The sequence below is a fragment of the Mustela putorius genome, unplaced genomic scaffold (genome assembly GCF_011764305.1).
Source record: "Mustela putorius furo isolate JIRA1106 unplaced genomic scaffold, ASM1176430v1.1 tig00003987_pilon_pilon_pilon, whole genome shotgun sequence".
In the NCBI taxonomy this organism is placed as follows: Eukaryota; Metazoa; Chordata; class Mammalia; order Carnivora; family Mustelidae; genus Mustela; species Mustela putorius.
Genome location: NW_025422126.1, coordinates 14,178,073 through 14,192,165, shown reverse-complemented (window position 1 = coordinate 14,192,165; position 14,093 = coordinate 14,178,073). Strand labels below are relative to the sequence as shown.

General features: G+C 36.9%; 1 protein-coding gene across 18 annotated transcripts in view; it reads left to right on the top strand.

The window, feature by feature from the left end:
• The window catches only part of DLG2 (discs large MAGUK scaffold protein 2), a 1,545,411-nt gene that overhangs the window by 897,513 nt on the left and 633,805 nt on the right, over nucleotides 1–14,093 (top strand). Inside the window, exon 1 of one of the 18 annotated variants that reach the window (XM_045071291.1) lies at nucleotides 4,845–4,907. The exons of the other annotated variants lie outside the window; for them this stretch is intronic. Coding sequence (XP_044927226.1) covers nucleotides 4,896–4,907 — 12 coding nt within the window. The 5' untranslated portion in view covers nucleotides 4,845–4,895. Of the gene's footprint in view, nucleotides 1–4,844; nucleotides 4,908–14,093 lie in introns of those variants that run through there. 18 annotated transcript variants of the gene reach the window in all.

The window sequence follows — 14,093 nt, the reverse complement described above, 5'->3', positions numbered from 1 at the left end:
ATTGTGTTCAGAAAACATGCATGGTATGACTTTGATCTTTTTGAATTCCTTGAGGCTTGTTTTATGGGCTAATAATCTGGAGAATGTTTGTGTACTTGAAAAGTATGTGTATTCTGTTTTAGGATGGAATGTTCTGAATACTGTTAAATCCATCTGTTCAGTGTGTCATTCAAAACCATTGCTTCCTCATTGATTTTCTGTTAAGATGATCTGTCCATTGGTGTTAAGTAGGGTGTTAAAGTCCCTACTGTTATTGTATCAAGTATGTTTGTTAATAGCTGTTTTGTGTATTTTGGCACTCTATGTTGGGTGCATAAATATTTAAAGTTATTCTATCTTCTATTTGGACTTTCCCTTTTATTTTTATATAGTGTCCTCCATTATCCCTTATTAGTCTTTGTTTTAAAGTCAATTTTATCCTATATAAGTATTGCTATCTGGCTTTCTTTAGACATCCATTTTCATTTAAGATGTTTCTCCATTCCCTTACTTTGAACCTGTAGGTTTTTTTAGGTCTAAAATGAATCTCTTTTTTTGTGGTTATTTTTTTTAACATTTTCTCTGGTTCTTGTCTTTCTGTCTTTTATGTTCTTGCTGATTTTGTTTAATGATATATTTGGATTTCTCTCTCTTTAGTCTTTGCGTATTTATTAGTGGTTTTTGATATATGGTTACCATTAGAGTTGTATATAACTTCTGCATATAGCAGTCTATATTAAGTTGATGGTCATTTAAGTTTGAACCCATTCTTTTTTCCTCTCCTTCCCCCATTTTAGCTATATTCTATTATATTTTACATCCTTTTTAATTGAGTTCCTTGACAGTTTTTTACAGAAATATTCCTTTTTACTGCTTTTGTGTTTCCTGACTTCATACTGTCACTTTTGGTCTCTTTTTTTTTTTCCCCTCAGAGTTCCTGTTAACATTTCTTGCAGAGCTGGTTTAGTGTTTATGAACTCTAGGTTAACGCTAGATTTTGTTTGTCTGGGAAACTCTTTATCTCTTCTATTCTGAATGATAGCCTTGCTGGATGGGGTATCCTGCCTGAAGATTTTTCCTATTCAGCACTCAGAATATATCATGCTACATGCCACTCTCTTCTGGCTTGCAAAGTTTCTGTTGAAAATCTGCTACCCTTAAGGGTCTTCCCTTGAAAATTCAGGACTTCTATTGTCCTGTTACTTTAAAGGTTTTTTTTTTTTTCTTTATCACTGTATTTTGCCAATTTAAATACAATATGTCTTGGTATGGTTCTGATTTTGTTAATATTTATTAAAGTTCTCTGTACCTTGTGGGTCTGGATGTCTGTTTCCTTTCCCCAGGTTAGTTGTCAGCTATTACTTCAAATAAATTTTCTGCCTCCTTTTCTCTCTCTTCTTCTTCTGGGACTCCTACAGTATAAATGTTATTACATTTAATGGAGTCACTGAATTTTCTGTGTCTATCCTTGTTTTGTGTAATTCCTTTTTCTCTCTTTTGTTCAGCTTGATTACTTTCCATTACACTGTATTCTAGGTCACTAATTTCTTCCTCTGCTTCTTCCATCCTACTGTTGATTTCCTCAAGCATGTTTCTCACTTCATTTACTGTACCCTTTATCTCTGCTATGTTATTCCTTATTACTGTGCTAAGGGTCTCACGTCTTACACTCTTTGCTCAAGTCCACTGAGTATCCTTTGATTGTTTCTTTAAATTCTCTAGTAGGCATTTTACTTACATCTCTCACTTAGATCTCTGGCCATGGCCTTGTCCTATTCTTCCATTTAGGATATATTTCTCTGTCTCATTTTGTCTGCCTCTCTGTGTCTGTTTCTCTGTGTTAAGAAATTTAGCTTTATCTTTTGCTCTTGGACAGTAGTGGCTTTATAGAGAGGAGGTCCTGGAATGCCCTGCAGTGCAATGTCACCTGTTCACCAGAACCTGGTATTTCAGGACAACTTCCTATGTGTGCTGCTCCAACCATGTTATTGTGTCTGAGTCACTTTTCCTTTCAGTCCAGTTGTCTTCACTGACTCACTGTTGTGAGCTGGGCTTGCTCTCTGTGGTGTTAGTAGGATCCAGGCAAGCCAACTCTGAAGGGATGTGCCTGTGGGGGAACTTGGAAGCAGGACAGTGGTGTTAGCAAAATTTACACTGCACTACTGCTCCTATGCCAGATCCCCAAAGCTCTTGGTAGCCAGACACCCCAGGATGTGAGGCTGGGCATGGAGCACATCCTTGGCTGGAGGTGTGTGGTTAGTATGATTCGTGGCAATGGCCATGCCCCAGAAGCTGGGTAAGGTGCATGTGACAACCAAATTTGCCCTGAGCCCAGGACCGAGGCTAACAGGCTTGGAATCAGTGAGTCCTCGGGACTCATGGGATGGATGCACTGCTGGCAGGTTAGGTAGCAAGTGTCTGTGCAGCCCCTCCTCTTACAGGTGGCTCTCTATTTATGCTGGGCAGTACAGGAGGAAAATGGAGCCTCTAGCTTCCTCATTTTTGGAGAAGTGTCCCAACGCACTCCAAAATTGGTATGAATAGATCTGTCTCCTATTTCTTCCCCCTCCTCCAGCATTGTTCCAACTGCCATTTTTATGTTGCTTCTCTATGCAGACTGCAATCTCTTCAAGGTGTCCACCCAGCCGTCAGTCACCCTCTGGCCTCACCCAGGGCTGAGGCAGATGATGTTTCAACCTCCAGGCTCTAAGTCCTGCTGGTTTTAAAAACTTAGGAACTCAGCCCCTCTGGTTTTTAAAGCCAAACATTATGGGGATTAATCTTCCTCATGTGAGCTCCCTGGTGTGAGGTCCCCTCTCTTTGCCCTTTCCCTGAGCAAGGCTCCGTCCATTCTGCAGCCAGCCTCCCTCCCCCTCTCTAACCTTCCCAACCCTTCAGATGCAGCTTCATTGCTATATTTAGTCATAGAGTTCTGCCAGTCTTCAAATTGCTTTCTGGTTTATTGCCTTGGATGTGTCTGATATCTAGTTGTAAATGTGGGACAGGGAGAGCTCAGCATCCTCCTTCAAGTTTTTAATCTGCTAATTCCAACATCTGAGATCCCTCAGATACAATTTCTATTTCCTGCTTTTCTTCTTCTGTATGGGTCATACTTTTCTTAGCATGTCATATAATTTCTTTTTAAAAATAAGCTATATGATAATATGTTAAAACAACTAATGATTCTGATTTGTTCTTTCCCCCATCTCCAGTTGTTGTTTCTTTTTATTTGGGGGGTACATTTAATCACATATATGGGCAAGATTTACAGAGTCTGTCTTCCTGCATTGTTTAGCTGCTGATATCTCTTTTGAGCTTTTGTTGTTGTTGTTGTAATTTCATTGTTGTTGCTGTTGTTGTTCTTCTTCTTGAATCCTAGCTTCCTCTGGTTGACTCTGGATCAGCATAGCTTACTGGTAGGCCAATTACTGGTCAGAGGTTATATTTAAACACCTTGTGCCAGTAAGGCACAATTACCAATGGGTTTGCAAGCGGGTTAGGAAATGTGTTCAAACTCAAGCAGTATAAAAATTTGTCTGAAATTTTAGTCTTCAGTAGACCTTATTATAATTCCTCTGCATATGTGAAAGGTCTCACACTCAGCCAGGAATGTGTAGATGACTAGGACCTGCTTCAGTCTCTATAGCATCTGAGTGACCCTGCACATGCACTCAGTGTTCCAATCTGGGAGTGATATGTTAGAACTATTGATTTGTTAGAACTATCAAGACCTTCCATGACTCATTCCACAGATCCCCCTGTTAAATTTCTGGCTTTTCTAGACAGCTGGTAGCTTTCACCAACCAGTATTGCTACCTTAGGCTACTGCATTGTTGACTTTTCCTGATATTTGCCACCAAACCATGATTATTTTCAACACCTCTGAGCATGAGGTTTTCACACATGCTGGTTCAAACGAAATTGTCCCTCTCCAATGGTGGCAAAGATGCTGATTTTCATAGCTTAAGCTTTCTCTGCCCTGGTAGAACTGTGGTACCCACAGAATTTGGTGGAAGGGGTGTAGGAGCAGCCCAAGCCTGCAACACCATAGAGGCCAAGTGTTATTCATAGAGGTTCTGGAATCAAAGTTTTTCAACTTGCCATATGCCTTTAATCAGTTTCCAGAGTCCAGAAAACGTTAATTTTGGCACTTCTGTTTGTTTTCAAGTTGTTCTTTGGGGAAAAGATTTGCCAAGCCCTTTATTCCACCATGCTTTAAGAACAATGATGAATATAATAGTAACACTTACCATGTGCCAAATACTGTTCCAAGTACTTGACTAATTATAGTCACTTATACTAATTTACTTATTCACTCTAGGAGATTATGAATCCTATTTCGCAGATGAGGAAACTAAGGCAGGCATCTCAAAGCTAGTAACTAACAGAATCAAATAAGGAAATCTGACTCTAGAATATGTATCTTGAGCACTCTGCTTTATCACTTAATTTAAGACTTCTAACAGCCTTATTGGAGTAAATAAAAATAGTACAGTAGTCCCCCATAGCTGTACAAATATGTTCCTAGATGCCCAGTAGATGCCTGAAAGCACAGATAGTACCAAATGCTATATATTATTTTCAAATATATATTCCTATAATAAAGTTTGATTTATAAATTAAGCACAGTAATAGATTAACAATTAATAACAAAATAGAACAATTATAATAATATACTATAATAAAATTTATGTGAATTTGTCTGTCCCCCTTTCCTTCTTGAAATGTTTTACTGTACTCACCCTTCTTCTTACAATGATGTGAGATGATAAAATTCCCTTGTGAGGCGTGAGGCAAGGTGAATGATGTAAGCATTGTGATGTAGGGTTAGGCTATTACTGACCTGACTCTATGTCAGGAGGAAGATCATCTGCTTCCAGATGGTGGGTGACTCTGAGTAACTAAAACCATGGGAGATGAAATCATGGGTAAGTGGAGACTATCCTACCTTATATTACTGAAGAGAAACTGAAGCTATACATCTTCTCTAAAGCCACAAAGTTAATAAGTAGCCAATTTAGGATTGGCATCTGTGTCTAATTGAATCTAAAGTCTGAGATGGTAACCAGAACATTATACAATCAGGGAGAAAGATTCACATAGGTACTCTATAAACAGCGAAACAGTACTAGCACAGCCTGGCTTATGTACGTGTGTGTGCACTGTCTATGTGTGCATGGATATGTGTAGGAGAGCTAAGTTTTAGATGGTTTTTTAGAAGGGTTTTTTGGAAGTCCTTGCATATCTTCTCCCTGACCTACCATGTTTGATTCTTCATGTTTTCCAGCTGAGATTTACTGTCTGATTAATATTTCTTTACTATTGCTAAGGTGTTCATGTAATTTATTTCATTCAAGGTAATTGAGAATTTATGCCAGCACCCTTTTGAATCTGTCTTCCTCTTCTGAGAGGGTATTTAAAAAAAAAAAAAAAGACTGACCTATGGTTAATCATAACCTGTTTAGAGTTTATACTATTCGTTTTCTAGTTGGCACAGTGTCCAGAGATTGATTTACTGCATCCAACCGAGAGCTCCCTGGTGTGACTAAGGATTGTCACGGCCACAACTTAGTATGCATGACCCTTTTTAAAATTAGGAGCTATCATAAGAAGCACTAATATAGATACAGAAACTTGAACTTTCAATTTTTTCTTTGAAAGATATATTGTTTGTACCTTTTTCTTTTTCTTTTTTTTTAATATAATTTTTTATTTTTTATAAACATATATTTTTATCCCCAGGGGTACAGGTCTGTGAATCACCAGGTTTACACACTTCACAGCACTCACCAAAACACATACCCTCCCCAATGTCCATAATACCACCCCCTTCTCCCAAACCCCCTCCCCCCAACAACCCTCAGTTTGTTTTGTGAGATTAAGAGTCACTTATGGTTTGTCTCCCTCCCAATCCCATCTTCTTTCATTTATTCTTCTCGTACCCACTTAAGCCTTTTTCCACTGTAGAATTGAATCGAACAGTCTTCTATACTAACTCAAGACTTGTAACTCAAGTCTTCTGTAGGAATACTGAGCACACTTGATATATATATAGAGAGAGAGATATCTATATCTATATATCTCTTGATTTTTATAAACATTATTAGCTGAGCAATTTTGAGCAAATACTTTACCATCTCTAAGCTCTTTACTCATGTGTAAAATTCAGTAATAGTATTATCTACCCACATGGGATTGTTATGAGTTGCAATATAATAATGTATCTAAAAGTAGTATGTAAATGATTAATCTTGTTAGTGTAATCTGGGAAAAGATGTGTATAAATAACTTGAAACCTTACAATTTCCATATTTTATCAACTGGTGAAGGTATATGTATAGGGGGGTAGGTAGAAACAGAATTAATAATTTGCTCCTTGTTATGATCCTAAAGTACTTCAAAAAAGGTGAAATAACGTAAGTAGCCAAATGCTTTCCCTTAGCGTCTGTTCCAAAAAGATAGATCTGACTTTTTTTTCATAATAAGCATATCAAAGCATTTTTCTGGAATCATACAACTAAAGAACTTTTTCATGTGATTTAGATGAAATAGCAGAAGAATTAGCAGGGCAGTATAGCTCTGTAGCTTTTTTCCAAGTCTGTGAAGATGGGTGATGTGCTTTTAAAAATCAGATAAAAAGAGATCATATGAGCTAGCAAAGAACGTGGGGATAGTCACTCAATATGTATTTGTTGATGGATGGAGTGATCCTGAAGGATGCCAAAAGGGTGATATAAATTCAGAATAAAAGGGAGACTGTTTATTGTTGGCAATATCTGAAGTAAAATGATGAGAGGGGAATTAAGGCAGTTCACTCATTTGGAAACTGACTGTGGTGAGGAGGACTTTTAAAGACAGAGGGATTTGAAAGATTTATAGCAAATCAGAATCCCTTAATGTAAGGTTCCATTAATTTATTTCTTCAGACTATTTATGAAATGATTCTATAGACAAGTCATTATGATAGGTGTCACAAGAGAAAAAAAATCAAAGATAGTGCCTCATCTAAGAAAGAGGACTGTATATCAGGAAAGGTAAAATACAGCGTAAGGTGTTGGAATTTGAGAAAGAGCACAGTATAGTACAAGAGGGACTATGCTCTGTGTGGTCAGGGAGAAAGACTAGCGTTTAATATTAGACATCCCTTGATTCAAGCATTAGATACTTCCATCCTTGCCTCCCTCCATATAGGCACTCATTCTTTAATTTCTTCCAGCAAATTTGTATTGAGAACATATTTCCCATCACTAAGTGATGAGAAGGATGAAATTGTACTCATTTCATGTTACTTAAAACTGTATAAACTTGGTGAAATCACTTACCTTAAGAAACCTGACTTAATAGTAAAATTAAAATGTCTCACTCTTCGTGTTATTTTAATTATTAAAGCAATTTATGATAGTCCCTGGCATGTAGTAGATACTTAATGGAATGTGGTGGTGGTGTTGGTAATTATTTTTTTTAGGATTTTTTTTTTTTTAGCATTTTTGTGGGGGCAATTTAGAGAATAGGATGGTAATTTCTAGGAGATTTCTAGGAGATTGTTAAGAAAAATCTTTTCGACTTTATGAAGGAGAAAGCCATATGTTGACAGTTATAGAAGCTTTCCATATCCCCACATAGAATCTCACTTCATGAGGACAGAGGCTCTGTCTTTACTATTATAGCCCTAGGACCTAACACACTAGTATAGTACCTGGGAAACCCTAGTCATTTAAGAATATTTTTTCTAAATTAATTGAGATTTTAATAAGCATCTATTAAAATAAAGACATTTAGTGTGTACTGTGTGATATTAATGAAGATACCAAAGAGAAGAGTTGCTTTATACAACTTTAGCACAATTACTGGGCTCAAAATGTTTTTGAAGATAAGAAGCAGGGTCTGTAGCTACAAAAGTAGATTGGGAAAACTGGTGGGTGTTCTGAAATGTTCTTTAGCGATGAAGAAAAATTACTTAAAGCTACTTGTACAGAATTATTAAATGACACACTGCTTTTTCGAAAGGTAGCTCCAGGGTTGCCCAGGTGGCTCAGCCAGTTAAGCATCTGCCTTCGGGTCCTGGAATTGAGCCCTCCATTGGGCTCCTACTGCTTCTCCTTCTCCATCTGCCTGCCACTCGCTCTGCTTGTTCTGTCTCTCTTTCTCTCTCTCAGTCAAATAAATAAATAAAAATCTTTAAAAAAAAAAAAAGGTAGCTCTCAAAGGATATGAAAAATAGAGTGATATTGAAAAAAATGATCTGGACAGAAATGTTTTTTAGGAAGTTATAATGATGGTATTAAGAAAGTAATAGTTTAGAACTTGAAATAGAATGTTAGGTATTGATCACAAAGATAAAGGACACATGAAAAAGAGGATTCCTGGGGCTCCTGGCTCTCCTGGCTGGTTCAATAGGTAGAACATGCAAGTCTCAATCTCAGGGGTTGTAAGCTCAAGTCCCACATTGAGTGCAGAGGTTACTTGAAAAAATAAAATCTTAAGGAAAAAAAAAAAAAAAGAAAGAAAGAAAAAGGATTCCCTTAACTGATATAGAGAATAGTCTGGAGGAAATGATGATTATAATTGATCGTGATTAGTCCTGTCTCAGACTTATTAAGATGGGGTGACATCAGAGCATTTACTTAGAAAATAAAAGTTTTGTATAACAAAAAGAGACAGACTTTGGCAAATGCTCATATCCGGCAGGAAGAAAGGAAACAGATAAACGCAGTGGACAGAGCAGTAGGGAGGAAACCAGTAAGGATATCAACTGTGTGACAGAAGGAAAGGGGAGTTTCAACTGGTGATCCCTCCAGAGTGCCAAACACTGCAGGAAAGCCAGGGAGGCTGAAGGCTGGGAAAAGATCATTGTATTCAAATGTGGGAAGGTCTTCACGGATCCTCTGCTTTTGAAGGGTAGTAGAAACAAGATTGCAAATGAGATTGAAGAGAGAAGTTGAGGATGAACTGGGTGAATTGATATTCTGCCTCTCATTATAGTCGTATTATACCCAAGAGAAAGAGGAAATATTCTTACTATCAGCTTACATCATAGTATTTGTAAAGTCTCTTATGGTTCAGCACTCACTTTTTTGTTGTAACTCTAAATCTTTTGGCATATGTTTGAGCTCTTGATTCTCTTGGACACTGCTTACAATTGCAAAGTGTTTTATTTATGGGGATAATCAAGTGAGGGAGGGGGCTTGATGGTGGGTCATGATGTCTTCACAACCATTCATCGGTATGTTCTTAACACCATTTACTGCTCCAAAGAGTATGTTTTAACATGAATACTTAAAGCCCCAAAACAAAACAGCATATGTCAGATGGGAGCCAAATGAAAGCATTAAAATTACCAATTACTACTCCATCCAGCAAATGTTGCAAAGCAAGGGAGCAAAGCTGGGGAGAAATTGGCCATGTCCAGATCAGAAGCAAATCCAGTTCTGAACTTACTAAGTACTGTATTTTCCCTTCTTTACAGAAGCCTTTAATCAAGACCACATTATATCTATCTATGTATTATCTATCTGTCTCTCTATCTAGAGTTTCTTCTTACACATGTAAGAACCCTCAGCTATTTTTCTTGATTTTTCTTGACAAAAAAGAAAATTTGTCACATTATTACAGGTGAAAATCTGTTTAGTAATAATGATTTCTAAAAAAATCCATGATTTCTAATTAAATGAAAACACACATATTAATTATTGAGTCTTGGAACCATTTTTAGACCCAAAATTCTGTGTTATAAAGTCTTAACAAAGGCAGAGGGAGTAACAGAAACAAAGGAAAATTGTTTAAGAATGGAAAAAGTTGTAGGATACTGATTAATTTTTTCTCTTTGGTGGATGCTATGATTTAGCAGTTCACTGAGCTCAGAAATTTAATTAAGATTAGAAGTTTTAACATGAAATCAGGGTTTACTGGTAGATCACAAGTAGGTGAATAATAGGAATAGTGGTCCTACCAAAACTAGAATCTTGACTAAGAATGTCAATAATTATTTGTATAGTTTGTATTTATTAAAAGTAAGAAGTAATTACTATGATTAGCTTCTTTTCAAACTGCATATTCTTTTTTTTAAAAATTTTTTATTTTTTATAAACATATATTTTTATCCCCAGGGGTACAGGTCTGTGAATCACCAGGTTTACACACTTCATAGCACTCACCAAAGCACATACCCTCCCCAATGTCCATAATCCCACCCCCTTCTCCCAGACCCCCTCCCCCCAGCAACCCTCAGTTTGTTTTGTGAGATTAAGAGTCACTTATGGTTTGTCTCCCTCCCAATCCCATCTTGTTTCATTGATTCTTCTCCTACCCATTTAAGCCCCCATGTTGCATCACCACTTCCTCATATCAGGGAGATCATATGATAGTTGTCTTTCTCTGCTTGACTTATTTCACTAAGCATGATACACTCTAGTTCCATCCATGTTGTCGCAAATGGCAAGATTTCATTTCTTTTGATGGCTGCATAGTATTCCATTGTGTATATATACCACATCTTCTTGATCCATTCATCTGTTGATGGACATCTAGGTTCTTTCCATACTTTGGCTATTGTGGACATTGCTGCTATAAACATTCGGGTGCACGTGCCCGTTTGGATCACTACGTTTGTATCTTTAGGGTAAATACCCAATAGTGCAATTGCTGGGTCATAGGGCAGAGGACATGAACAGACATTTCTGCAAAGAAGACATCCAGATGGCCAACAGACACATGACAAAGTGCTCCATATCACTCGGCATCAGGGAAATACAAATCAAAACAACAATGAGATATCACCTCACACCAGTCAGAATGGCTAAAATAAACAAGTCAGGAAATGACAGATGCTGGCGAGGATGCGGAGAAAGGGGAACCCTCCTACGCTGTTGGTGGGAATGCAAGCTGGTGCAGCCACTCTGGAAAACAGCATGAAGGTTCCTCAAAATGTTGAAAATCAAACTGCATATTCTTAAATGAGTCTCATTATAACTGAATAGTATTTCTAAAATAACCAAATCCATCCATACCTTAGATTAAAACAGATCCTCTACAAAGCTTAAACTGAATTTTTTTCCTTGCTGTTTAAACAATATCTATACACAAATATGTATAACACATAAAAATATGAATTCTAACAGATTTTAAGTGACAAAACTGGTATTGGAATTCGAATCTTTTGGATCCCAGAACCTAAGTTTTTTATTTCTATGTGATCATTCCTCTTAGTATGAATAGAGGGCACAATTTTAGGCAGTAGAGACAGTCTAGGAGAAGGAACATAAGTTAAAGGAAGTGATGGACTGCTTAGTATTGTGCTACATACCTTGAGCTTTGTCTAAGGATACTCTCCTTCTGATTAGAGTTTCCATGTTGGTCGAATGACTCTCACTTTCTCAGTATTTGATTGTTTTTCATCCCTTCAGCAGAGACACTTAAAGTTAAGTGTGACAAAAAGATAGAGATAATGTACATCAGCCTTCAGTTCTTTCTTTTAGATTGAGGTAGAGCAAAACTGCCTTATCTTTTTTTCCCCCTTTTTCAAAGAGGCAAAGCTACTTTTTATTTCTTCTAAAAGTCTCAAGAAGAGTTCAGCCTTAGGGAAGTGTGTGCCAATAGAATAACATAATGGTCAAGACTGGGCAAGACAACGTTAAAAAGAAAATATAAGAGGGAGCAACAAAAGATTTCAAGAAAGTTTAATGGAGGTAATATTCTGAGTGAAGGCCATGCTGAACTGATTTGGGAGAGAAAGCTAAGATGATTCCTCTTCACAAGGGAGTACATCTTAGATGGATTCAGGAAAGCGATGTTTAGGTTAAAAAAAAAAAATTAGTCGATTTTGTAGAAGAAAGCAAGTTTATTTGCTTATTAAGTTATATTTTATATTACTCAGGAACTTAACAAATATTCAATAATTGATCATAGAAGTTTTGTGAACCTTGCAGATTATTAATCCACAACTAATTAAAATACCTCTCACTGTTGAAGTGTTATTATGTTTCAGGTAGTTGATAATGTATAATCTCATTTATTGCTCCCAAAAACTTCATGAAGAGGATTGTGTAATATTATAGCTAAATGTAATTTCTTTATCACTTAAGGTGTATACCAAATATTTTACACCAATTATCTAATATTCACAATGTCCATATTAGGTACTTGTTAGTGCCATTTTGCACATGAGAAACTTAAGGTTTTGGGAGATTGAGGAAATTGACTACATTGGCATATCTCATAAATATTAGAACTAGGATTCGGATCTGTGTCTTTTTTTCTTTTTAACTCTGGAAACCATCTTACCTACTGAACATAATAGAATGTATATAGGAGATTCAAGTGTAAAGAGCCACAAAGCATCCTGATGTGTTTGCTGTAATAGAGCTCTAGTAGGAAAGGGGGATGACCATTGGCAACGCACTAAGATGAATACCAACAAAGGGTGTGTGTGTGTGTGTGTGTGCGTGTGTGTGTGTGTATGTGTTGTAGACTACCTGGGGAATCTGATCATGATTGCAATTCTGTGGAAGGGACTCCTGAGAAGGACTGATATCAAACATGAGGATATCTAAGCTGTGAATCTCCAAGGGCCTGGGTCCTATAGGAATTGCATCTCCCTTTGAGGCCACAGTTTTCTCTGAGAGCATCAAATTTTACCCACCCCCAAAAAATCGCATTCACTGAATCACATGGTCACTGAGCCTCTGTGTGGTAGGCACTGTGTTACCTGCTGCAGCTACAGATGAAGCAGAGTGACGTGGGCTTTGTCTTGCTCTGCGAGTGGCAAGAAGCCACGAAAACCAGATGCTCCAGCCTCTGTGGTCATCGCATCCCCTCCCAAAGTCCAACAGCAACTTTATATGAAAAACCATAATATTCGGAGATAAGTCTTGCTTACTGCATCATGTTTGTTTATTTATTTATTTATTTCCCTTTTTTTTTAATTTTTTCAATTTATTTATTTTCAGAAAAACAATATTCATTATTTTTTCACCACACCCAGTGCTCCATGCAATCTGTGCCCTCTATAATACCCACCACCTGGTACCCCAACCTCCCACACCCCCGTTTATTTTTAATAAAGGGCAGAATTAGTATATTATATTATATCCTACTAGGGAATCATATATATATAGATATATGTTATATGTCATATATATCCATACTTATACATATATACAACAAACAGTCCTTCCATGTGGCAACAGTGGAATTGTGATTCTAGTCCATCTCTCTGTTTTATATATTGGATACCACACTTCTCTGAGGCCTTAGTATGTTTGGTGCCTCCTTAAGAACTGTGCATTTAGTGAAAATAGGGATTATATCTTAAATCTCTATTTTTTCAGTACCTGTCACACCACTTGGCACATCATGCATGCTCAATAATTGTTCATTGAATGGAATTAGGTTTAGTTTTAAGAAGCCAGTCCTTTGATATTCCTGTATTGGCCCTCATTATAATATGGAATATAGAGTTGTATAAACATTTATTTATCCCAGATTTTAGGATGCTGTTAGCCTTAATGAAATTACATGTGTAACAAAGAACAAAAAAAAAAATGTGGAAAAGTCATTTCTATAGATTCCAATTAAATGCATTAAAACATGAAATTAAATTAATTTACTTAAATAAATAAATTAAAACATGAAATAGCTCATGTACGTTATTCATGAAAGACCTCATTTCAGAAGATTAAAAATACATCTCAATTAAATTATATGATCACCTGGGCAGGTAGTTAAAGTAGCACTGGAAAAGAAGGAAAAACAAAAAAAAACAGTGTGATAGTATTCAAAGTTCATGAAATTATACCTTTAAATACCAAGTTTGAATTTGAATGGGTCACTCTCTTAACTTCTGTAGGATGCCAAAAAAGGCTACATGCCCAGAACAGTGCAGGACAACGTGTGGCATCATTATGATTTTCTAGCACCCGTAGAAATTGCCCAGCTGTCACCACAGAACCTGAGGTTCAGGAAAATCAAGTCTTTGAAGAAAAAAATTTTTCAAAACCAGGAAATTCCCTCTATCTCTGCAAAAATATCAACCCTCTCATTTTTCTAGCCTTCGGTAATGATCAGTGCAGGATATGGGAAAATTTGAACCTAGTCCACATAACTGTCCAGGCCCCAGA